The sequence below is a fragment of the Bos taurus genome, chromosome 3 (assembly GCF_002263795.3).
Source record: "Bos taurus isolate L1 Dominette 01449 registration number 42190680 breed Hereford chromosome 3, ARS-UCD2.0, whole genome shotgun sequence".
Classification (NCBI taxonomy): Eukaryota; Metazoa; Chordata; class Mammalia; order Artiodactyla; family Bovidae; genus Bos; species Bos taurus.
This window is the reverse complement of record NC_037330.1, coordinates 110,262,616-110,290,067: the sequence shown is the minus strand read 5'-3', so window position 1 is coordinate 110,290,067 and position 27,452 is coordinate 110,262,616. Positions and strand designations below refer to the sequence as shown.

General features: G+C 41.1%; 1 protein-coding gene across 2 annotated transcripts in view; it reads right to left on the bottom strand.

Moving 5' to 3' along the window:
- KIAA0319L (KIAA0319 like) overlaps window positions 1–27,452 on the bottom strand; it is a 97,109-nt gene that overhangs the window by 18,032 nt on the left and 51,625 nt on the right. For both annotated transcript variants that reach the window (XM_005204932.5, XM_002686480.6), the window contains exons 4-13: window positions 21,970–22,213; window positions 19,384–19,485; window positions 15,585–15,682; window positions 12,248–12,335; window positions 10,506–10,598; window positions 8,611–8,743; window positions 5,344–5,572; window positions 3,530–3,653; window positions 2,658–2,790; window positions 696–844 (exon numbers count right to left, since the gene is read on the bottom strand). In XM_005204932.5, the coding sequence (XP_005204989.1) occupies window positions 696–844; window positions 2,658–2,790; window positions 3,530–3,653; window positions 5,344–5,572; window positions 8,611–8,743; window positions 10,506–10,598; window positions 12,248–12,335; window positions 15,585–15,682; window positions 19,384–19,485; window positions 21,970–22,213 (1,393 nt within the window). The remainder of the gene's footprint in view (window positions 1–695; window positions 845–2,657; window positions 2,791–3,529; window positions 3,654–5,343; window positions 5,573–8,610; window positions 8,744–10,505; window positions 10,599–12,247; window positions 12,336–15,584; window positions 15,683–19,383; window positions 19,486–21,969; window positions 22,214–27,452) is intronic.

The following is a 27,452-nucleotide window of genomic DNA, read 5'->3' as shown; positions in this document are numbered from 1 at the left end:
TATTATCTTCAAAATGCAGCTTAAAATGTTATTCTCTGAACATCTTTTTTTGACTCCTTCCTTAGCACTTTAATAGAGGAAAAGGAGAGAGACACTTTCCTCACCCGGGGCCCTACCTGCAGCTTTGTTTACCAGAGTGTGCTCCCTATTCACTGAGCTCAGAGGACTGCACTGGGGGGCCATCTGCACCCCTGGTAGTTTTTCCTACTATCAGCTTACAGGCCTCTCCCAAGACCATCACTGATCACCATGCCTGCAAACCAGAGCAAGGCTGAGCCACTCCTGTTAAGCTGGCCTCAGAGTGCAGGCTCCTAGGAGGAGCACAGGAAGCAATAGCACAGGACGGTCATTCTAAGGTTGGACAGCAGGTGTCACTGTAGCTAGCAGGAGAGTTACAGAGACCCAGGGACATAGCAGCAGAGAGAAAATAAAAATGCAAAGGGAAAAAACCTTAATTCTCTTCCTATTCAACTGAGGAGGGAAGAAGGGAGGGAGGGAAAACAAGGAGCTAAAATTTACCTTAAAAGCCACCCAATCAAAGACTGTTTTAGAAAAGCAAATAACAGCTGCCCTTACCCCTAACTTTCTTCTCTACCCTCTGTCTCTAATCAATTCTTCAAACAAACAAGAGATGATGGATTCTTTACTTATCTGACCCAGAGGCAGCTGTACCAACCCAAGGCGGCAAGATATACCTTCTTTGACAATGACATTCACAGAGCTCTGGCTTTGCAGGTTCCTCTCATCTTTGACGGTCAGGGTGAACACGTAGGTTCCCACTTGCAGCCCGGTCACAGTGGCGACACTGCTGTTAGCATTCTCGAGCTGTACCCCGTCAGGTCCCCTAGACAAAGAGAAACCAGAGGGAGGAGTTGCACCTGTCTACTTCTCCTGTCCCCGACTCAGCAGGAGCAGAGAATTACTGCCTCAGCTAAGACATGAACTACTGTTTCCTTCACCTCAAGAGGGCATGTTTAAAAATATTCCATTTGGACAGAGTGTCATCTGGCCCCAAAAATACAAGCTACCTGCTGATCAGAAAATTCCATTCACCTGCTTTCAGACACATTTAGCCTTATCCTTTATGAGAGCTTCGAGAACATCCAAACTTTGTGCTGCTCCAGTTTGCAAAAGGAAGAAAGTGCTCTGAGCAGGTCTCTGATCAAAAGAATGATTTAAGAGTCATGTTTCTGAAAAGCATTTCTGGCCCAGTAGTTGGTTCAGCTCTTGCCAGCAAAGAAGCAAAATGCATTTCTTAATCACATGCCAAATTCCCTCCTGCTGAAAAGTCAGGGAGAGGAAACAGGCCAAGGCTGCAGACAGCACTCAGGGAAAAACCATCCTCTTCTTAGCACAGCAGCTGCATAAGCAAAACTCCCTCCCGCTCCTAGACAGGGGCCACAGAGGACCCAGAACAACCGTATCTTCCTTGTCCCCGGTGGCCTCACAAGGAGCCTGCAGCAGGGGAGTGAGCTCTGCACCAACAAACAGACACAACACTACATACGGCAGACAGCCCTTCTGTTCAAGGGCCAAAACGCCTTAGAGCGTTCCTTACCACCGAGGGACAGCCAGAGAAATCCGCACTCTCTCAGGGTTTTGCTCTTGTTTTAAATGTATAACCCTGACTCCAGCCGCCCCTCTTAAAACAGATTCTCCTCCAAGAAGACATGCTAAGCATTACTTCTGCTGTGAACACCAATAAAACTCAAATAAATGGTTTATCTGCTGTGTCTTCAACAGACAGTTATAATTAAAACATGCTAGGTTGAGGAAAATTAGGTTCTCTAAAAGAAAGAAATAAAAGCTAAGCAAAATAATTTCTAGACAACAAAAGCTAAGCAAAATAATTTCTAGACAACAAAAGCTAAGCAAAATAATTTCTAGACTCCAACTCACCAATCATAAGTCAAGTGCTCTGCAAGTCAAATTACAGGCCTTACCCACCCATCTCTAACATCCCAGTCAAAACCAAAACCAAAAAACCCAGTCTCTCCTTTGGCTGCTATCTTTGGAAACTGAGAATGCTTTTAACTCTTTCTTGGAATTATTTTGCTTCCTGTGGGATCCTGCATATAATCTGAGTTCCATTTATTATGACTTAAAGGAAATGAAAGAAACTGAGAACCAGGAATGGTTTGATTAGGAAATTCCAATTTAATTAGTAGTATTTTAGTTACTGCTTTTGGCCTCTGGCTAACTTAAGTGGTAACCGGTGTCTTCAAGGAAACAATAACAGACTAATGCTTTCATTTTATAGATGAATTTTCAATTCTCCTTAATAGCTGCTCTGCCCTATCCCCCCTGCCAGCCTTCCCCTGTTAATTTTGAGCAACGGTACTTTTCTGCTCCATTACCCCTTCCATCCTGCCTCTCAAGTGTAATTAAACTATGCATTTCAGCAGACGGATTGTACCTGTAAAAGCACCAGAACCACAAAGTACTACCTGGGGACAGTTGATGGTAAGCGTTCTCTTTCTTTCTTATAAAAATTATATCATTTTCTTAGAGTTGAAGTTTGGGACTGCAAACATTTCTTTCTCAGTAATCCCCCTTGGATAAGCTAATAAGAAAGTAAACTCCTAAAGGCAAGTAAAACCGAGCTCTTCAAAGGCCTGGTGCCTTTGCCAACACAAGGGTTTCGTGTTAGTACTCACTGTGTTTTTTCCCAAAGATAAGAGATAATTTTCTGGTCATCAGAGCTTTTGCTGCCATCCAGGGTTGTGCTATCCACGGGAAGAGTCAGCTCTTTATCTGGGCCTGCATCTGCCTGTGGAGGCTTGTTGTTTTCTAGAAGACAGAGACTTGGAGGTCAAAAGCAGGCAGTCCAGCTGGGAGAACAGAGGAACCAACTGGGACATATGTTCTGGAAGCCTCAAGGCCTCTGCCTCTCCACCCACAGAACTTTCAGATACTGTGGGAGGTAAGGGTATGGTCAGGGAGGTCACGATGAAGAATGTAAGACCAAAACGTATAAAACAACTCTGAAAGAACATGGCAGAACATAATGAAGTTACAGGGTCATGCTAAATTTGAAGTATAAGGCTACAGGAGTTGAAATGAAAGGGCCTGAGGGATAAGGCAGGGCTTTCTTGAGGAAGGGGGCTTTAAGCTAGCCCTTAAAGGACACGGTAGGAGGAGTTCCCCAGTGGTCTAGGTCTGTTAGGATTTCACTGCTGTGGCCTGGGTTCAATCCCTGGTCGAGGAACTGAGATCCTCCAAATTGCAAGGTGGGTCAAAGGAAAAAAAAAAAGGATATGGTAGAATTTGGGATGACAGACACCATCTGCTAACTCCCACTGAAGGCACAGTAACCAGCCAAGATCAAGGGCACAAATGAGGCTGTGAAATGCTCTGTCTCTGTACCTCTGAAGGAGGCACCAGGGGAACAGACAGTCGAAGTTGCCAGGGGGGTGGTAGATTGATAATTCCCATTTGTACCCTCATACAGCTCAGAACCCAAGCCCTCTTCTCACCCAAGGGTCAAAGGACCAGCCAACAGAAGAGCCTGCCGCAAGGTCAGACTTACCAGGCTGCACAATAACAGTCACTTGAGCGGTGGCCTGCTGCCCTACTGTATCAGTCACTGTGAGTTGGTAAGTATAGTCTCCTTCTTGCATGGCGGAGAGCTGCAGGGTCGGTGTTCTAACCCCCTGAATGAACACATACAGAGAAGTGGACTCTCAAAATCATATCATACAGTAAGTCCTTCTCTGGTCTACATCATCTACCCAGTTTTAAACCTAGGTTGGTACTGGGCCACCACCTCCCAATTAGTGAATACTCAACCAGACACTATGGAACATCTTGTTTAAAAGGCTTGACCCTTCAAGGGAATAAACCTCTGACACAGCAACAGTTTCAAATAAAGTTAGAGTGCTCACGAGGGAAGGGAGTACAGGAAAATGTGCAGAGATAACCAAGATCCATTTCTATGACTCAAGCCAAAAAGAAGACCATGAACATATAACAAAACAACACAATTTAAAAAACAATGTTCTAACAAAGTGTGATGCTTAACAAAGCTGCATCAATAAAACATGGCAGCAACAACTCTGTTGTAATGCTGTGCTGTCCCCTTATAGGTCTGAACAGATTCTGTGACAGCAGAGAAACCTCATATAATACTTAAACTAAAGCCGGATGAAATGTGAGCTTTAACTCATGCCTCAAATACGAAAACATAAGACTCCTGAGTGTCAGAAGGGATATTACAGATAAGTTAGAGCCAACTGCCAACGCAGGAACTTCTAAAACAGTAGGCGAAACCTAGCAGCCTCTGGGCTGAATCCAGCTTGCAAGCATTTTATTTGGTCTTTGGGTCTTAAAAGTTGGAAAATTTCTTATAAAAGTCTAGACTTGTCTTCTCTTGAAAAGCTGGAGGATCTGACAACACTGGGACCATACTCCAAAGTGGCAGCAACCAGTCGAACTTGAGGGGCTGCTGAGCCCTTCAGTTGGGGCTCATGCTGTCCAGTGTGCCACAGCCCCACCCACTTTTCTTCACTTAGTTACCTGCCTGTTGACTGACCTAGTCTCTTCTTCAATATGTTCAGAGAGAAGATGCTCACCATCCAGTCTGGCAATCTACTCCAGTTTTTAATAGAGCTCACTAAGATGTGCTGTGCCGTGCTTAGTCGCTCAGTCGTGTCTTTGCGACCCCACGGGCTGTAGGCCACCAGGCTCCTCTATCCATGGGAACTGTCCAAGCAAGAATATTGGAGTGGGTTGCCATGCCCTCCTCCAGGGGAACTTAGCAATCCAGAGATCGAACCCAGGTCTCCCACACTGCAGGCGTGCAGTGTGACCTGCACACAAACCTGGGTTCGATCCCTGGGTTGGGAAGATCCCCTGGAGAAGGGGAAGGCTAACCACTCCAGCATTCTGGCCTGGAGAATTCTGTAGACTGTATATAGTCCATGGGGTCGCAAAGAGTTGGACACGACTGAGTGACTTTTACTTTCGCTTTCACTTTAAAGATGTGCACTCTTCAGCAGAAACTAACCCAACATTGTTAAGCAACTATATGCCAAAAAAAATTTGATTAAAAAAAAAAGAAGTTTTGTACCCTTGCAGTTTTTAAAGAATCTGACTCCCTGAAATTATCCAAGAAAAGCTATCAGTCTTTTCCTCTAATACTAAATATTTAAGATAAAAGTTTTTGCTAATGGGTTAACTGAAGGCCCTGTAACCTTTTTTAAAGAAAAAAAAAAAAAATCAATGTTCTATGTACTAATCTGACTTTCGTTATTAAGATGGAGAAAAATAAGCCTTGGATGGGTGACCCAGTCCAGCAGCTCTAATTTCCCTGGGCAAGAAAAGACAGGTGCTCTTCCTTCCTACCTGCATCTCCATCACCTTCCCCTTGCTGTTTGGGCTGAGCGACCACTCATAGCTGGTGATGCCATGATCATCAGTGCTCTGGTTCCCGAAGAGGGTGATGGAGTTCTGGGGTAGAGTGATCACTTGGTTGGGGCCTGCATTGGCCACAGGGGGGTAGTCCACAGCCTTGTTCACAGTCAGGCGTGCAGTGGTAGAGTTGGTAGCTCCATCAGAGTCTACTACAGTCAAGCTGTCAGGACAGAGAGAGAAGTACCGTCGGGGATGGGCTTAAAGAGAGAGGAATAAACACAGAAGAACTAGAACTCAGGGCTAAAAACCAGCAATGTGGCAGGGTTACCAGGTGGCAGTCAATTCTAACCCACTCTTTTTGGAGAGTTAGGATAACGCTAGAAGCTGACACTGACTGAGGGCTTATTGTGTGGCAGGCACTGTTCTAAGCACTTTGTATCTCACTTAATCCTCACAACAGCTCTATAAAGTACTGTCCTTATTTCACCCCTATACACATGAGGAGACCAAGGCAGAAAGAGGTGAAGCTTGCCCAAGCTTGAAAGCTTGACAGTAGTGGAGTCAGGATCTAAATCTAGACAATATATCTCTACACTGTTTCACTCTGCTGCCTACATGTATCTGTGGCTGGGACCTTTACGAGCATTGTCTGATCTGGCCCTCCCAACAACCATACAGAAAGAGGTATCATCAATTTCACAATTATACAAGTCTTTAAGAGGTTAAGAAACCTGCCCAGAGCTAAATAGTGAGTCAAGGTACAAGCCCAGTGCTCTGACTCCAAAGCCCAGACCAAGTCTTAAGAAGCAGTAATTTCCAGCCCCTATCCCTTTGAGGTTCAAAGATGCTACACTAAATAAAGCAAGCTCTGACTACAGCAGGCTCTCCTCCCATCATCCTGTTTTGGCTGTGTACACAGCGCGAGAATGGACTTCCTGGGCAGACAGCCTCTAGGATGGACCGGGAAGGCTGGCTCCAGTAAGACAGGAGCCTGAGATGGAAATGAATCTCCTACGCAACAGTCCCACAGTTTGTGCCAGTGTGAAAGAGAATTTGCAAGAGAAAAAAAAAATGTTCATTTATAAGAGCAGGCTTTTACCTAAATGATGCCTTCCAGCTGAACAGCCTAAAGCTTCTCTTGCCACCTCAAAATGTGAGCATAAGCAAGCAAGGAGGTTTGGGCTCCTTCCATTTTGCTGACAGAAAGAGGAAAAGCATATAAAAGACATGTCGTTTGTTTAAATCTCACCACCAGCCACAGAAAGAGCCAGACATCTGTGGGTTTTTAATCCCACAATCTCACTTTTTACCTATGGTCTTAAGGGGACTTCTGATATTACAGCCTTGAGAAAAAGAACACAAAAACATCACACGCAAATCAGCAAATACCCGCAAAAGAAAAATCCACATAACTTGTCCTCTTTTTCCAGTTTCCCTGTTTTCAGTTGTTTATTTTTTTAAACATATCTTATTTGTCTTCTCTTCCAGAACAAAAGCAAGTTATAGACAGATGCAAAATGGCAAATGCCCATTACTCTGACTTTCACCTTAGACAGTCCCTGGCTTGTGTGTAAAAATCCTGGAATCAAACAGCAGCTGACCACAGGGCTGGGGAAAGAAGCCACCTCCACGTAAAAGCAGGGGACAAGAAAAGGTAAGTGGAATCAAACAAATTGGACCTTAATGCTAGTCAAACCCAATCCCATCATTTTATGGACTGAGGCTTGGAAAAACAGAATTGCACCCATTCCCCTGAAATGCTCTAGGTTAACAGTGTTAAACACACAGTGTTTTAACACTGTGTTAAAAGCTCAGACTTGAGTCCGCAGCCTATGTGACCTTGGGCAAGTTACTTAACCTCTTTGTGACTGTATTTCCTAATCTGTAAAATAAGAATAATTACAATATCAGTTACAAGGATTAAATGAGCTACTGCGTGCAAAGAGCTCCAAACAGTACTAAAGACACAGTAAATGTTCAAGAAGCAGTAGCTATTTTTGTTACTATTTCAAAAAGGATCACATAGCCCAGGCTAAATTCCATAAATATTAAAGTTCCTATATTAGAAATTCAAGGCAAAAACCAACTCATATTTCCATTTTAAGCCAATGAGAAGGCTCCTATCTTGTTGTAATGGCAGCTACCCTTCATTCACTTGAAGTCTGGAGTCAGTGAGAGTGTTGTTAAGTCAGACCTGTTTGTTTATTTATATGGCAGGTGCTGTGCTAGGACATTCCTTGCTGCATCTCTGGTAGTGTCTCAAATGTGACTAATGTCAGGTCCAGCGGGAATGACAGACACCTGTGAACAAGCTGCTGCACCACGGCAAGCACCACACCAAGACACTGAGTGTAACGGGGAATAAAGAGACTGCTCCTCTCTGAAGCAATCTCCAAGAGCCTCGCTGAAAACGGAGGAGGTCCTTAAAGAGAGGCAGAACCCTGAAAGACTGAGAAGAGCATTCAAGGAAGCAGAGACAAAACATAAATAGGTCAAGTCAAGGAGCAGAGGAGAATGAGCCCTGACCTTGGGGGTTAGAAAATCTGCATTTAGCTCTAGCTGTGTGACCTCAGAAAAGTTAGTAGTTAGCCTCATTTTTCTCAGCTGTACAATAAGGACAGTATAGTGTACATATGGTATTTGTGTGACACTCAAGTACAAGTGCTTTGCAGAATACAAGGAATAATGCAGATACAAGGAAGATTACTCTAGAATCAGCCTCAGACTCACTAATCACAATCTAGTATGTCAGTGCTACTTCCCAAAAGAACTGACTTTGAATCATATTCTCTGTAAAGTCTCCAATAGAGAAAGATCCTACAAATTATATTCAAATAAATAATTAGTCAAAAGTAAGGATTTTGAGATATCAGAAGCTGAGGAAGCATTTCCCAAAGGGAAGAGATGACAGTAGATTCCTTACAGAATTTTCCTGAGAAAAGGCAAAGGAAGATAGACCCTTCTAGTTTTTGACAGAAATTCCATAAAAAGGTTTGGATATATGCCAAGTATGACTCTGAGAAGGATTAGCTGTGTGGATCCTGATCTATTATGCAAGGACCTTTGCCCTAAAAAGTTATCACTGTTTTGACCACAATTACCACATGGCTTAAAGAACCAATGGAACCAAAGACTATATATATTATCAATCAACTCTACAGGGAATTTTGATATCTGTCAGAGTTACTCTTTTAATAATGTAAAACTCACAAGGGGGGGAAAAATGGCCTATGGTAAGCCTGAAGGATCCAAATTTACCTGAAAGTGTAGTTCCCAGGAACGAGCTTACTTAATTTTAATATGGCAGTATCTTCAGAAATCTTCTTTTCTCTCAGAGGTCCCTTAAGTTCTTCCCAGTGGTACTGGACGATTTTATCATCATCAGTGCTTTCTTGGTCATAAAGAAATATCAGTTACAACATGAGAGCACTGGGTCTCAGCACTTATCCAGCTTACACAAACCAGGGCAATTACTAGGAAAACTTGATGACACTACAGACTATCTCTCCAGAGTGTTTCTTTCCCAGGATTATTGGGTCATTCTGCCTCTCTATGAATATTCCACTGTGTAGTTTTCCAACGACTCCAACATAGGCAACCTCTGGTTAAAATGCTACTGTATAAAAAAGTAAAATCAAAAGTGATACTCAACCTACTTAAAATAAAAGGAAATTTACACTTAGCACAGCACTTTTTAACCTAGCTAATTGGTAAACACCAAAATTTCCTAACAGATTATATGGATAAAGGTGTGGGGGAAGAGGACCCCTCATAACGTTATGGTGGAAGCATAAATTGAAACCTCTATAAACAGCAATTTGGGAAAATTTATCTTTGTCCCTGCAATACCTCTTAGAGGAACTTAATCCTGCACTTATGTTATATATCTGTAGAACATTTAATATTTGTGTTAACTATCATGCTTATTATTCATGGTAATATTATTTTAAAAGCAAATCAAAAATAATTTAAATGGTCATCAATAGAGATTGACTGAAAACAAGTATATATTTATACAATGAAATTATACATTCATATAATGGAAGGCTATGTAAACATTAAAAGAAAAAAAGAATGAAGAAGTATCGCATGTATTAATTCAGAAAAATTCTCCAACATATAGAAACAAGCATTGTACATAACTGTGTGTGTAATGTGTGGTCACAGACTGTATATTTTCTTATAAACACATAAAATATCTCTGGAAAGATGCATAAAATAATACCATTGGTTGTCTGAAGGAAAACTGGACAGTTGGGAGACAGGGATGATAATGATTCTTTTCACTGTATACCTTTACATATTATTTAACTTTGACCTATTCAAAAATATAAAATAAATGGTACTACGTGAACTCTTTCTACCACTCACACAAGTGTTTCATTCTGTTCTGTCTCTTCCTCTTGGCCTGCTACTCTTCCATCCTCCTCTGCTTGCCAGAATTATCTACATGAAATGTTTAACCTTGCTAGAGACTCCTGCTAAGCAGGGACTGCCTCCACCAGAGACCACTGGTGGTGCCAAGACAGTCAGGGTAACTGGGCCTTGAAGGGTCTCAAAAGAGGCCAGGCGAACACGGGCGAGATGATGGACCTGAACCTCTTGTGCACACACACAGCCAAGACCCAGAAATCCTCTCATGTCACCCATCGGGTGACACTACTCTGAAGGGTAAAATGTTAAGAATGAGCCAGGCAGAGCTGGGGGGAACAGTCTGAGTCCCTCCAGGAGAAGACCGACAAGGATCTTGTTAGGCAGTGATGGCTAAGTGAGAGCTCTTTGTCAAGACTCTCAGGTACTTATCTTGCCATGACAGATAGGAAGGAGCTTTGTTTTCATAACTAAGAATGGCAACTCCAGGCAAGCAAATTTGAAAATCAGCAAGCTTCAATTAATATAACGCTAAGTGCATGAGTAACACTACTTTCTTACCATCTCAGAGAAGAACTATAACTGTAGTCGGGCCACATGGGGATTTTAAAAAGGGCCTGTCTAGTTTTTACTTCCTAATAGATTGCTTCAGGTAGTTGGTCTTCCCTAGCATGGCCAAGAGGACTGGTCTAAACAGTATTCAGACACAGCTGGCTGCAAGTCTTTTACTAGCGTACATAGCGAATGCTCTTCTAAAACATCATGCTGAGACATGTACTCACGGCTGCCGTCAATGACTGTAGAAGTGGTCGGCAGAGAGATCTCCTGGTACTGTGGTGACACAATGGCAACAGGAGGCCGATTCTTACGGGGCTCTGCAAAAACATGACCCACAAGAAACTGGAAGAAGGGCTTCATAAATTACATCAGAGGAGAAGCGAGTCATGTCTGAGTACAGTATATGTCAGTCTCCATTACATAACTGGATAGCTGAGCATCGCCAAACGGGAAAGTCACAAGATCAGGCTGATGTTCTAACCTAAGACACCCGGGACCGTTAAAACCTCTTGGAAACCTGACGATGGCTAAGGCCATGCCCCGTGCATACTTTCAACGCTCACGCGCTATCTAGTATAAGTATCATAGCAGCAACTGACTGCTTTCAGGCACGCTGAACAGAGGTGGACAACAAACAAGCTTTGTGCAATAAAGGACTTGGCAAGCAAACTATCTCTTGGCACAGACTGTGTGAAAAAAATAATGAGTGATTTCTCCACCATCCCTGAGCTGATTGTGTGTGAGATTATTAGGCCTGAGTGCTGGGAAGGTAACAAAACACTTTGGTCCACTCTCATGAATGTGAGCTACAAACTCAGCAGCCTCCTCTTTGAGAAATCATCAAACGGTCTTTATGCTTAACACATTTTTAAGAAGGTGAAGGGATTACTTTGGCTACAAAGTTCAAGGAAGGAAAAGAAAACCTTTACCAACAAAGATAGAAAACAGTATTAAGAATTTGTGCCAATGTATGTGTCACTTTCCAACTATCCTCAAATTTTTCTGAAAATGCAAAACAAGATACCTTGATAATGCACTGTAATCTACCAATGAAAGTGAAAGTCACTCAGTCGTGTCCGACTCTTTGCAACCCCATGGACTATACAGTCTGTGGAATTTTCTAGTCCAGGATACTGGAGTGGGTAGCCTTTCCCTTCTCCAGGGGATCTTCCCAACGCAGGGATCGAACCCAGGTCTCCCTCGTTGCAGGTGGATTCTTTACCAGCTGAGCCACAAGAGAAGCTCTAGTGGATCACTTGAAAAGAATGATGAGATTTGGCTTCCAAGATAAAAAAGGACTGCTGCTGCTGCTGCTAAGTCGCTTCAGTCGCGTCCGACTCTGGGCGACCCCATAGATGGCAGCCCACCCAGTTCTCCCGTCCCTGGGATTCTCCAGGCAAGTACACTGGAGTGGGTTGCCATTTCCTTCTCCAATGCATGAAAGTGAAAAGTGAAAGTGAAGTCGCTCAGTCGTGTCTGACTCCTAGGGATCCCGTGGACTGCAGCCTACCAGGCTCCTCCATCCATGGGACCTTCCCGGCAAGAGCAGGGTTTAAATGAGGAATTCTGTGTGCAAAGGCCCACATTTCTGGAAAGAGATCAGACAGAGCCTGCCACTTTATGCATGCTTCTCCCAGGCTCCTGCCTTTCCTATGTCTCTTAATTACAACACATGGTCCTCTCTCAGCATGACCCACTTGGAGAAGTAATTCTCAAGCAGATAGGCCACACAACACTGTGGGCCATGTGACCAACTTTTCCCTGCCCAGCCAGGTATGCCAATTAGAATCAAACTACATACACTTTGCCAGGCTAACCTTTTACTCCACTGAACTAGGAATTGCCCAATACGTAAATATATTACCAAAAAGGAATGAGAATTTAAGACCCTTAAAGTTAAATCTCCATCTCCTTGGGAATCCTGCAGAGGGAGCAATGGAGACAGGGCTGGGGCTGCGAAACATACCTGGTTTCACTGTCACATTCACGTAGCCTTCCCCGTGAGCATTCTGACCATCTACAATCACTTTGAATTCATACAGGCCTGGAGTGAGCTGCAGAAGTGAGAGAAGATCTTTTAGAAAACCACAAACAGCAGCAATTATATTTAAAATAACACGTATATCTAAATTTTTCAATGCTGATTCTTGCATACTCCTGTTCTTGCACCATTTCCAAAATGGAGAAAGTAAACTAGCTAAAGAGATGAAACAATGAATTAGAAACTGAAAACCCACAGCTTTTAATGTGAATCTTATTACTAGCTGACTCTGAACAACAGAAGGGATTTCAGTATCTCTGTACTCCCATTTTCTTTTCAGAAGAACATTAAGGGCCCAACCATCCTACTTCAGTTATGAAATTAAAACAATCAACTCTGCAAAGAAAAGCATTTTGTAAAAATACCAAATAGCTCTCAAATATCTGAATATTTTCCCCTCCTGATTCCTACTAACTGTATGAACATAACAACAACAACAAAATATCCCACAATCCCATTGTCCTAATATCCCAATTAATCATATTTTTCTTATATCCTTCTAATCTTTTACCACACACACACGAAAAAAGAGCTACAAACAGTTCATTTGTTCAGCAAACATTTATTGAGAACCAATTATATACGGTCATTGTTCTAGGCTTGGGGTTTGGAGATGAATAAGGCAAGGTCCCTGCCTTCAAGGAGCTCATTATTTCAGCAGTATTCAGGGCCTAGCTAAAATCAGGGTATGTATCAAACTTTTTATTGTTCTTTCTTTGATTCATTTAGCATGAACACTTTTCTCATTAGAACAGTCTCTTTAATAGTCATTTTAATGGCTGAGAATAGTATGTGAATAAGTGTGCCATAATTCACATGAGCATTTCACATTGTTGGATATTTGAGTTGTTTCGCAAATTTAAATATTATAACTAATGCTGTGATGAACATCTTTCAGGTAAAATGATTTTTTTCTTTTGAATTATCTCCTTTGGGTACATGCTAATCAAATGCATGTAGCATTTCTGACCACCTCCTTCTTCCTATAATGCTCCCCTTCCTCGACTTTCACTTCTATGCCTACTCCTCATCTTCTCCCATTTCCTCTTCCTTCCATACCTTTAATGACCGTGTTCCCCAGGACCCCAGTTGCAATCCATTTACTTCTTCACTCTCTATAATCTCTGGATGATTTTATCTATTACCATGGCTTTGGTTGTCATCTATTTGATGCTGGTGTACAAATTTATCTCTGTAGCCCAGACCTGCATCCTGATCTCTAGCCCCTTACCCTCAGCTACTTATTGGTCACTTCCACTCAAATGTTTCACAGGTTCCTCAAACTCACTCTGTCCCAAAATGAATTAATCATCCGCAAATCTCCTCCAAATCTGCTCCTCTTTCTATACGTCTCATTTCAGCGAATACTGTCACAAATACACCAACATCCAGCCAGTTCCTAGGCCAAAAGGCTAAAATTATCATAGATCTCTCTTCCCCAACACCTCCATCCAATTAACTGATCACCAGATTGACCTCCATAATAGTTCTCAGATCCACCCACTTCTCTCTATTCACACTATTCATCACCTTAGTTTTTAACCATTCATCATAGCATAGTTGTTAAGAGCATGGGCTTCAGAGATGGAAAACTCCAGTTCAAATCTACCATTTAATAGCCTTGTGCACTTAGACCAAGCCACTTTATTTTTCTAATTTTTAGCTTCGTCATTTGTAGAACAGATATTAATGTCTTGGGGTTGTTAGGAAGATTAAATGAAATAATTGCATAAAACAATTAGCACTGTATCTAGCACATGGAAAGCACTCAATGGGTGGTTTTCAAGGCTTATGTTATTTGTATTGTTTTTTTTTTTCACTCAAACTATTATCAATCTCATACCTACATGTCTCAATAGATTCCTCACCGTGTCCCTAGTATGAGTCTTCTCTCCTCCAATCTGTAGTCAGGGTGATTTCTCTAAACTGAAAATCTGAACATGTCATTCTCCTGCTTAAAACCTTTCAGAGGCTCCCTCTGGATAAGAATCAAAGTCCTTCTTCTAGCACACAAGGCTCTGTGCAATCTGGCCCCTACATTTCTCCAACTCATTTGTGCCACTGCTCTTTCTCACACCATGGGGTCCAGTCAGGATGAACCACATATAATTCCCATTTCCCCATATTTCTCTGTATCATTTGGCCCAGTGGACACATTCCTTCCTCTGTTTGCAGTATTACCACTCCACCCTTTATCCAGTAAGCCAGTCACATGTCATGACCCAACTAGGCCAACTCTTCTAAGAAATCTACTCTAACTCCCTGGGGCTTCAATACCCCCTACACTGACCCAGTGTACCCCTGTTCTATTTACCTGCTTCAGTCAATAGCACCTACTAGACTCTATTTTCCATAAATGTTAATATTATGATTCAGTTCAGTTTAGTTCAGTCGCTCAGTCATGTCCGACTCTTTGTGACCCCATGAACTGCAGCACACCAGGCCTCCCTGTTCATCACCAACTCCTGGAGTTCACTCAGACTCACGTCCATCGAGTCGGTGATGCCATCCAGCCATCTCATCCTCTGTCGTCCCCTTCTCCTCCTGCCCCCAATCCCTCCCAGCATCAGGGTCTTTTCCAATGAGTCAACTCTTCACAGGAGGTGGCCAAAGTATTGGAGTTTCAGCCTCAGCATCAGTCCTTCCAATGAACACCCAGGACTGGTCTCCTTTAGGAGGGACTGGCTGGATCTCCTTGCAGTCCAAGGGACTCCCAAGAGTCTTCTCCAACACCATAGTTCAAAAGCATCAATTCTTCGGTGCTCAGCTTTCTTCACAGTCCAACTCTCACATTAGTAACTAGTAAATTCCCAATTCTTGCCACATAACTAATATACAATAAACAGTGTTTAAAAGACAGACAAACAGATAGAAGGAGAAATTGCTTGGCCAAAGAATATGAACATTTTTATGGCTCTTAATAACTATACAGAATCCCAAAAAAGACTGAGCCAATTTACACAGTCATACGGCCACAAATAACCTAGCTTATCTCCCAAATTCTAAAATCCTTATGTTACCCTTAAAAGCTGTTTAGTGTATATTTTCAGCTCTCACCACTATGCTTATATTCTCACCATAAATGAAAATTTGAGAATCATACACTAACAAATACTGGATGTCAGCCAGCCAGACTTTTGGAGGATCCACTTCTAAAAGATTGCTCCTAACTGTAGTGTGGACAGAAAGTTCTATATTATACATTTTAGAAAATGGTCAAGCCCTCTAGCCCACCCCTGCAAACGAGAGGAGGCAAATTCACCTTAGACAGCTTCAGGATCTTGGAGTGCTCCCCTTCCATCTCTCCACTATAGTCTCTGGGGTGAGTAATCAACTGCCAGTCATAGGTGTAGGCTTCTCCTACGGAAGGGCAGTTACAAACATCATGAAAACACAAACCTACACATAAAGAGGGCAGCCATACAGCCTGCCAATAACAAACCTTTTCTAGTCTTGACAAGATCTTAGTTTTCAAGATTTCACCCTAAAGCCAAAGGGAAACCAAACATTCTGCTGAAAGGAAGGGTAGGTTCTGCTGATGGCTACACTTAGGGCTTCTTCCATTCTCCCCCCAGCCAAGCTCATTCCTGCCCCATACCCACCCTGCTTTGGACCAATCCTCCCCTAAAATACCAAGTCACTCATGGTGTGGCATCCAATTAAAATACATGCCCTACCAACCACTATGGGTGAACTCATTGGGAACAAAGGCCATTTTCTTGCAAAACTTCTTTTGCAACAAAGAACAGCAATGACTTCTAAATAACATGGTTCAAAAATAGCTTTTTACAGAGTGCTAACAATGCTCATCTCACTGAGGTCATCACACCCTGGTGAGTTAGAAGAGCTACTTCATTCCTGCTGAGCTAAATAACACACTGCAGAAGGTAGTAGAGGATGGCCCATTTAAAACAGGCCCCACTGAAATTAATTAAGATCAAATGAAGCATTAAATGGTCCTCATTTGCAGCTTAGACTATATGACTATCTAGAGTGACCACAGAATCCTGTTATCTAAGTGGAATTCCTCCCCAGTTAAAGTGGTCTTAAATATTTTGGGGAACAAAATGCATTTAATGGCTAGGAAAGGGTGAGATTTGGTAGGAAGGTTTAATTTAAGTTACTACTCAAAAGGGAAAAATAAAAGGAAAAAGAAAAAGCCTCAAATGCTTACAGAGAATGGTCATCTTTTTCTTATTTCATGAGTTCAAAAGTTAAAGTTAACACATAGAACTTAATTCCAGACTTAAGATGAGATTTTACTTTATAAGCCTGAGATACAAGATCATCTACTCTTTCTTCCTCCAGAAAATACTGGCTTTGTTTTGGCCAACTGTCAGCCCCAGGCAGCTCTAATAAATGTAGATGTAAAAGTTAGGTGAGGTGAGGAGCAGGAAAGAAGTGGGAGAAGGAGAACTGGTGCTAAGAGATGACATTTCTTGAACTGTAGTTAGGAAAAATTTTTCCACACAGAATACAGACTCACACTAAGAACTGACGATTTTCTCATATCTAAGGCTAGCAACACAGATTTCAAAATATGACAATATTCCTAGGACAGAAAAGCTCAGGGGGATGAATTATGCCTTACAGACAGGAATTTGCCCAAGGGTAGGAACAACGGAGTGTAGGTCTGTTGGACAGAATGCTGGTTTTAATGATTTAGGGCATGGTTTTCAACCCACGCCTCTGAACCAGAGGATCCTGAGAGGTGCTTCAGGGTTGCCAAAGACGACCAGGGGGATGAAGAACAGGCAGGGCTGGTCCTGCCTCACTGTCCCCAACCTCTGAAAGTTTGAAACCAGCCATCTCATGTATCACCAGATAAAGGTTGAAGAAACTGGGAAAAGGAGAGTTGAAAAAATCTGTTTTTGAACTGATGTGTTTTGGAAGACTGATATACAAGGTGCTGTTAACTCAACCACATACGGGTATATGCAAACAGGGGTAAGAAAAGAAAATACAGTAGAGCCGGGATATCTTTCAGGAAAGAGCAGAAGCAACTGTAGCTCAAAGCAGCTCTTTCCTCACTTGCACCTTCAAAGGCCACCAAATCCATTCACCTTGTCACCAGAATAGGAAAGGAAAATGTTTCTTTATAGGAAGGTAGAACAAATTGATAAGGAAAACTCAATTTGAGGGCAGAAATACAGAACAGAGAGGGAGGGCATTTAGGTTCTGGAAAAGTACTTTTTGCAGAAATAGGCCCTGAAAGTAAGGATACTGTACCAGAAATGTGGTCCTAAAATGGAAGGACCCATCCTGAATAGAGTATGGCATTCTGTTTTTAACTAGCTTTATAACTAGCTACTTGACCTACCTTATGAGAGTAACACAAATCCAATGCAATCATTTTCCATCAAAGAATGCTTCACTTCATGTCACAGACAGTCTTGACACAATGTGTGTTTGTAAGTCAAACTTTGGTATACTAAAATATACTTCAAAGGAGAAAGGATGCTCACATTACCAAAGTTTTCTTAAATAATAAGTTAATAATCCCCTAATTTATATATTTTATAAATCTGAATATTGTATATTACATCGGGCTTGGTTTTTTTCTTTAAGTGACAAATCTATCTTAGCAGTAGTCTTGAATACCTTCTCTACAAGTTCTGTATCTGCTACTTACTAGTTGTTTGGCCAAAATAAACAGGTTAACTGAGTCTCAGTTTATTCCTCTTTTAAATGGATATAATAAAATCTACGTTTAAAGAGCATCCACTATGTGCTAGGCACTAAGGTATATAGGTACCTTATATACCCCTTCATTTTACCCTTCGAGTAACCTTATGAAGTAGGGATTACTATCTTCATTCTACTGAGAAAGAAATGGAAACTTAGAGAAGTTAAATAATCGACTTAAAATTATCCAGCTAATGATTTAAAGAGATGGGAATATCAGACCATCTTACCTATCTCCTGAGAAACCTGTAGGCGGGTCAAGAACCAACAGTTAGAACCTTACATGGAACAAGTGACTGATTCAAAATTGAGAAGAGTATGACAAGGCTGTTTATTGTCACCCTGTTTATTTAAGTCACATCATGAGAAATGCCAGGCTGGATGAGTTACAAGCTGGAATCAAGATTGCCGGGAGAAACACCAACAACCTGAGATATGCAGATGACACCACTCTAAAGGCAGAAAGTGAAAAGGAACTAAAGAGCCTTTGATGAGCATGAAAAGGGAGAGTGAAAAAGCCAGCTTAGAACTCAATATTAAAAAACTAAGATCATGGCATCCTGTCCCATCACTTTATGGCAAATAGAAAGTGAAAACATGGAAGCAGTGACAGATTTTCTCTTCTTGGCCTCTAAAATCACTGCAAATGGTGACTGCAGCCATGAAATTAGAAGACTGTGTCTTGGCAGGAAAGCTATGACAAACCTAATGTATTAAAAAGCAAAGACATCACTCTGCCAACAAAGGTCCGTGTAGTCAGGGCTATGGTCTTTCCAGTAGTCGTGTACAGATCTGAGAGATGGACTATAAAGAAGGCAGAAAGCCGAAGAATTGATGCTTTCGACCTGTGGTGCTGGAGAAGACTCTTGAGAGTCCCTTGGACAGCAAGATCAAACTAGTCAATCATCAAGGAAATCAACCCTTAATACTCGTTGGAAGGACTGATGCTGAAGCTTCAACACTTAGGCCACCTGATACAAACAGCCGACTCCTTAGAAAGAACCTGATGCTAGGAAAGACTGAAGGCAGAAGAGGACAACAGAGGATGAGATGGCTGGATGGCATCACCGATTCAATGGACATGGACTTGGGCAAACTTCAGGAGATGGTGAGGGACAGGGAGGCCTGGCATGCTGCAGTCCATGGGGTCACAGAGAGTCAGATGCAACTTGGAGACTGAACAACAACTAAGCTATGATTTGAATCCAGCCTTAATATCAAAGCCTATGATTTCAAACATTACACTGCCTCTCATATCATATAAATATTTGTACATGTGCAAGCTATATCCTAATCTCACAGGACTTTTAGAATAAATAAATGTATGTAAATATCATTATAAATGAAAACACTAAACAAATTAAGTGGATTTTTACCTGCATCTGGTTCTGGAAGAACAAATGCATTTAACTGAACTTCATTCTTAGGTAATGTAATCTGAACACTGTTTCCAGCAGACACCACCAGTTCCTTTATAACTGGAAAGGAAGTCAATACACATGAGATAAGAAATTAGGTCCAGACTATCTTATTTCTCTCCTTTCTTTTGTAGTCAAATTTCATCCATAAACAATTTTCAGCTATTGTCTTCATTTCTTCTTTATCAACCCTCTAATCCCTTGAAATGTGACTCTGCCCCACTTTTTCACTGAAAAGCATCTTCAGAGGTCATCAACAAAGTGCTTTTAGCAAATCTAATAGCTGTTTCTCAACCCTCAACCTTCACCTCTGTAACATCTAATACTGCTGACTGCCTCCATCTTAAAGAACTCTTGGTTATTATACCATATTATTCCACTTTCTTCCTTTCTCTCTGAGTTTTTCTCCACTGTATTTTAACTATAGTCTTTCCCTAAGCCCTCCTTATACAGTACTTTTCACAGAATTCAATAAATAGAATTTAGCTCTGTTTCATCATCTTTCTGTTGATAAAATACATAAAGTTCCTCAAAGAAATGTTGACCACAGGGCCAGCCTTAATTTTCTTTCCATTTCAACCGATATAACCACAGACTTAGATAATTCCAAGAATCTTAATTAGTCTTTCCTCTGCTAGCTCTCCCTATTCTAATCCATTCTGTCTTCCTAAAACACCTATTGCCAACATTTTTCTAAAATACTCACCCACCATTTTACTCTCCTACTTAAGACCCCCACTCACACTTCATGCTTCAGTCCAAACTCCTAACCTGGCATAAGAGATCCAACATCACTGGATTACATCATCTCATCCTTCCCACCCCTGATTCTGCCTCTAGCTATATTCATTTTCCCTCTTGGGCTCCATGGAAACCATGATCTATGCTAGGGGACTTTGCTTAAAACTATTTTCTTCAACTGGGGTGTAGTCTTACCTTATTATAAGTACAGTACTTTGTTTCTGGCTTAAAAGCCAGTCTTCTCTCCAAAAAAATCTTTTCAGACCATTTCAGTTCAAACTAATCTACTTCCTGAACTACTTCTGCATTTGGAACATCCACATCAGCTAATAATTAGATACTATCTTTCGCTTTCACCAGCTATTTCATACACATCAAAGTTTCTCAACTATGACATTTTGGACCGATTATTTGTGTGTGTGCTGAGGTGAGGGGGTATCCTGCACCCTGTAAGATGTTTAGTAGTACTGAACCCGGGTCTCCCGCAGTGTAGGCAGACGCTTTCCCGTCTGAGCCACAGGGGAAGCCCTAGTGGTACACCTACTAGTCACTACCAACTAACTCGATGTCAGTAGCACCCCTCCTCCACAGTTGGAACATTCAAAAACGTTTACAGGCTTTTGAGAACCACTGATTATATAAATCTTATTTCTCTAACAATAATTGTTCATTTGGATGAGACCCAAGAACTAAGAGAGCTTAAAGCAAACAATTGGCTGGTTCATCCATATTCCAAGACTGGGAGGTGAAAAGGGTTTCCTACACAAATATGAAATTTGAGATTTATCTGTCTGCTTGGAAATACTGCACTCAGGGAGAAATGAAACTATCCATTATGGAAACTTCAGCATTTAGACACCCCAGGATGTGGAATAAGAACTGCTGAAGCAATTTTTCAAAAGAGGAAAAAAGAAAAGGAAAAAACCACTATACTCAGAGAAAGTATAATGGACAAAAATACAGCACAGCCCAAATCTTTCACAATTATACCAAAAATCACAACCATCCTGCCTGAACACAAAAATTATTTTAATGCCGCAAGACTGAAACCCTAGATTTCATGTTATATTACCACCAAAGGAAACCTTAAGAAATTAAAAACTGGCACAAAAATTCATTTTCACTGGCTTTGCTAAACCCTGTTGACTTTTCCAGGAGATAAAGATCAACTTAGTTTCCTTGATTAACCATTTCCTCCTAATATCTCGGAATGGAATTTATGAAGCAGACCTGCCGCTAAAGGAACGCTCCATATAAATCTCCTTTCTATGACCTGCTTTAAAAATAAAGATGCAGAAATTTCTGGCAGTCCACTGGTTAGGACTTAGCACTTTCACTGCTGAGGCCCAGGTATGATCCCTGGTCGGGAAACTAAGATCCCAGAAGCCATGTGGTACGGCCTAAATAAGCACTTTTAAAAAGAAAATAAAGGTGCTATCAAAATCAGAGACACAAATGTTCTGACCTATGATCTGCCATTCAGAAGGCAAATAGTTGTACAGATCTGACTTTCTTCCCAGTGGTCACTGCTTGGTTCCCTGATCATTATTTAACTGAGTCTAGGCAGTGGAATTCTACTCTAGAAAGAGCCTCATAAATTCCCATAGGTTGGAGCTTACTGAAAAAAACAATTGTGAGACCATGTACTATAATTATAGGGATACTAACTAATAGGATTATTTCTTTAATCTACAGTATTAATAAAAGTCATGTCTCTGTCCTTTCTTCCCACTAAAAGGGAACACTTTGATCAAAATCTCTGTCTCCCCATCCTATCTCCAAGGAGAGAAGCAAAGGGCTCACCTGGGAGTGGTGTGGAGGTGCTCTGGAAAGAGGCCTGGGGGGTAGGGGTGGCATAACTGTAGGAGGGAGCCACTGGCAGAGGGTGAGCAATCTGGACTTTCTCAGGGCTTTTTACTTGCTGAATGCTAGGAGTAGCACCGGGATCCTCTGATGCTTCACGCTGAACTGATACATCTGACCGACCAGGAATCTTCACACTCAGGTCTGTGGTTAAGGGATTAAAAATTGTGTCTGTGCTGTGGACCTAGAGAAATGCAAAATTTTATTTGAATAGGCAAAAGTTATACAGTCAGTTTTTAAGATAATGTCTCATGAAATAACTGCAAGTTAAATGATTTTTTGAAAAATTCAAAACCGCCAAAGATACTCAAGAAATTAATCTTACCACGCAAATCGGTATTAAAAAATGTTGATATAAATGTTCCTAGTATTTTTCTCTCTATGCAAAAAGTTTTGCTTAAAACAAAGCAGTAATAATCGCTCCATGTGTACTTTTATCTCCTTCTCACTTAACATTTATATTCAATCTTTCAACAAATACATATTAAGCACATATTTATAAAGCAGGCCTGTGGATCCAAAACATAAATAAAATATAATCACTGTGCTCAACAAGTACACAATCTAGTGGGGGAGAAAGGACTAGAAACACAAGCCAAAATGGTCACTATACCTTTAACAGCTATGACTGAACCAAAGAATCACCATTAGAGTACTTCTCTTTCTTGGAGAGGAAGCATGTGAAGAAGGATAGTTTAATAAATAAATGAAGACTTTCTGGAGGCAGAGAGTCCTGAGATGAGTTCCAAAGGGTAAACTAGACAAGAGGCTGAAGGGTGAGATGTGAATAGCCAAAAGAAATGAGATTAACATGGCTAGTGTTGGGAAACAAGGGTCATAAGCAAAGTGAGAGGCAGGGTGTTGAAACAGAAGGTAAGCTGGAAAGACAGTCAAGGGCCACACTATAGGAGACTGAGGGTGTGCTTAATCACTCAGTCGCTGCCACCCCATGGACCACAGCCCCCCAGACTCCTCTGTCCAGGGGGATTCTCCAGATAAGAATACTAGAGTGGGTTGCCATGCCTTCCTCCAGGGAATCTTCCAAAACCAGGGATTAAACCCAGGTCTCCCTGAAACTAACATAATATTGTATGTCAATCAAATTTTTTTAAAAAAGCTGGTTCATGCCCTTTGCAGTGAAGTCCTGCCTCCATCTCTAGGCTCGGACAACCACAGATTTGTTTCTGTCACCATTAACTAGTTTAGGCTTTTTTGGAATTTCATATAAAAGGAATCACATACAAACTATTTTTGTTTCTGGCTGCTTCCCTTCAACATAACATTTTTAAGATTCATATCATGTTATATTCACTCTTTTTATTACCAAGTAACATACTTCCCAGGTGGCACAGTGGTAAAGAATTCCCCTGCTAACGCAGGAGATGCAAGAGACAAGGGTTCAATCCCTAGGTCAGGAAGATCCCTTAGAATAGGAAATGGCAACCATTCCAGTATTCTCACCTGGAAAATGTCATGGACGGAGGATCCTGGCAGACTACAGTCCATAGGGTCGCAAAGAGTCAGATTCGACTGAGCACATGCACGCGTGCACATGCACACACGCACGCACATGCACACACGCGCGCACACACACACACACACACACACACAGAGTCTACCATTACAGAGATAATACCAAAATTTGTTACCCATTCATTACTGATGGAGATTTACGTTGTTTTCAGTTCTCAGCTCTTATAAATAAAGCTGCTATAAATGTTAGACTAGAGATGTCTTCAAGAAAATTAGAGATACCAAGGGAACATTTCATGCAAAGATGGGCTCGATAAAGGACAGAAATGGTATGGACCTAACAGAAGCAGAAGATATTAAGAAGAGGTGGCAAGAATACACAGAAAAGCTGTACAAAAAAGATCTTCATGACCAAGATAATCACGATGGTGTGATCACTCACCTAGAGCCAGACATCCTGGAATGTGAAGTCAAGTGGGCCTTAGAGAGCATCACTACGAACAAAGCTAGTGGAGGTGATGGAATTCCAGTTGAGCTATTTCAAATCCTGAAAGATGATGCTGTGAAAGTGCTGTACTTCTCCAGTGGACCACATTCTGTCATCAGTGGACCATCAATAGGCAGACAGACTGAAAACCACAATCACAGGAAACTAACCAATCTGATCACATGGACCACAGTCTGTCTAACTCAATGAAACTATGAGCCATGCCATGTAGGGCCACCCAAGACGGACGGGTCATGGTGGAGAGATCTGACAGAATGTGGTCCACTGGAGAAGGGAATGGCAAACCACTTCAGTATTCTTGCCTTGAGAACCCCATGAACAGTATGAAAAGGCAAAAAGATAGGATAATGAAAGAGGAACTCCCCAGGTCAAGTAGGTGCCCAATATGCTACTGGAGATCAGTGGAGAAATAACTCCAGGAAGAATGAAGGGATGGAGCCAAAGCAAAAACAACACCCAGTTGTGGATGTGACTGGTGATAGAATCAAGGTCCAATGCTGTAAAGAGCAATACTGCATAGGAACCTGGAATATTAGGTCCATGAATCAAGGCAAATTGGAAGTGGTCAAACAGGAGATGTCAAGAGTGAACATTGACGTTTTAGGAATCAGTGAACTCAAATGGACTGGAATGGGTGAATTTTACTCAGATGATCACTGTATCTACTATTGTAGGCAAGAATTCCTTAGAAGAAATGGAGTAGCCATCATAGTCAACAAAAGAGTCCAAAACGCAGTACCTGGATGCAATCTCAAAAACAACAGAATGCTCTCCGTGCATTTCCAAGGCAAACCATTCAACACCACAGTAATCCAAGTCTGTGCCCCGACCAGTAATGCTGAAGAAGCTGAATTTGAACGGTTCTATGAAGACCTACAAGACCTTCTAGAACTAACACCCAAAAAAGATGTCCTTTTCATTATAGGGAACTGGAATGCAAAAGTAGGAAGTCGAGAAATACCTGGAGTAACAGGCAAATTTGGCCTTGGAATACAGAATGAAGCAGGGCAAAGGCTAATAGAGAGTTTTGCCAAGAGAACGCACTGGTCATAGCAAACATCCTCTTCCAACAACACAAGAGAAAACTCTACACATGGACATCACCAGATGATCAACACCAAAATCAGACTGATTATATCCTTTGCACCCAAAGATGGAGAAGTTCTACACAGTCAGCAAAAACAAGACCGGGAGCTGACTGTGGCTCAGATCATGAACTCCTTATTGCCAAATTCAGACTTAAATTGAAGAAAGTAGGGGAAACCAATAGACCATTCAGATATGACCTAAATGAAATCCCTTACGATTATACAGTGGAAGTGACAAATAGATTCACAGGATTAGATATGATACACAGAGTGCCTGAAGAACTATGGATGGAGGTGACATTGTACAGGAAGCAGGGATCAAGACCACCCCCAAAGAAAAGAAATGCAAAAAGGCAAAATGGTTGTCTGGGGAGGCCTTACAAACAGCTGTGAATAGAAGAGAAGTGAAAGGCAAAGGAGAAAAGGAAAGATATACCCATTTGAATGCAGAATTCCAAAGAATAGCAAGAAGAGATAAGAAAGCCTTCCTCAGAGATCAGTGCAAAGAAATAGAGGAAAACCACAGAATGGGAAAGACTAGAGATCTCTTCAAGAAAATTAATGATACCAAAGGAACATTTCATGCAAAGATGGGCACAATAAAGGACAGAAATGGTATGGACCTAAAGGGGCTTCCCTGGTGGCTCAGAGGTTAAAGCGTCTGCCTCCAATGCGGGAGACCCGGGTTCAATCCCTAAGTCGGGAAGATCCCCTCGAGAAGGAAATGGTAACCCACTCCAGTATTCTTGCCTGGAGAATCCCATGGACGGAGAAGCCTGGTAGGCTACAGTCCATGGGGTTGCAAAGAGTCGGACACGACTGAGCGACTTCACAGAACAGAACAGAAGCAGAAGATACTAAGAAGAGGTGGCAAGAATACACAGAAGAACTATCCAAAAAAAAAAGAGGAAAGACTACTAACAGAGATAAAGAGGATAAATGTTACCATGATAGGGGTCAGTTCATCAAGATGACACAATAATCCCAAACATTTATTTATCTATAACAGAACTTCAAAGTACAAGAAGCTAATCTAACACTAGGAGAGACAAATATATCTACAAAATAGAGTGTGATATTTCATTCTCTCTCTAAATAATTGATAGAAATTAATAGAAAATAAGGATACAGGAAATCTGAACCACACTAACCAATTTGATCTGACATTTATATAACACTTGCCCAACAATAACAGCAGTATACATATTCATTTCAAGTGCACTTGGAACATTTACCAAGATAGATTGTATTCTCAGCATTGAAACAGAGTCTTAATAAATTTAAAAGGATTTAAGTTATACAGCGTTCAAAGGAATAAGCAAAATGGAAAATTGAAAGTATTCTGAACTGAATGAAACTGTAAATACAAATACCAAAATCTGTAGGATGTGGCTAAAACTGTACTTAGATGGAAACTTATAGCACGAAAATGCCCATATTAAAAAGAAGCAAGTCTCAAATAAACAACTTCAGATTACACCTTAAAAAACTAGAAAAAAAGAGCAAATGAAACCCAAATTAAACAGCCATGAAATAATAAAAAATTAGAACAAAATGAAATGAAATAATAAAAATTAGAACAAAAATCAGTAAGAGAGACAAGAGAAAGCAATAGAGAAAAAGAAATGAAACCAAGGATTGTCTTCAAGAAAATCCAGCCAGACTGATCAAAAGGAGGGAAGAAAACCATTTCTTATCCTTTTCCAGACCTAAATTTAAAATCTAAAACTATAAAACTTTTGAAAGAAAACTTAGGAGAAACCTTTCTTAGATAGAAGATCAAAAGCATGATCCATTGAAAAAATCGCTAGGCTCCTCAGTCCACGGATACCTCAATTTAAAAATTTTTTTAAAAACACTGCTTACAGAACGAAAAGCGAGCCAGAGACTGAGAAAATATTTGTAAAACACATATCTGATAAATTACTTATATGCAAAATATATAGGTGTGTATATATACACACACATAGGTATATACACATATACATACATATATATACCTATGTATATACATATACTTATGAAAACAATCCAATTTTTTAAATGGGGGAAAACATGAACACTTTACCAAAAACATATGGATAGCAAATAAGAAAAGATGAACATGAAAAGATGTTCAACACCATTAGTAATTAGGGAAATGCAAACAAAACCATAATGAGATACTATTACATATCTATTACCATATCTAAAATGAAAAAGACTCATACCAAGTGATGGTGAGAATGCAGAGGAATGAGAACTTTCATACATTACTATGGGAATGTAAAACGGTACAACTATTTGGGAAATAATTTGGTAATTTCTTAATTAAATACAGAACCTATGATATGACCCAGCTATTCCACTCCCTG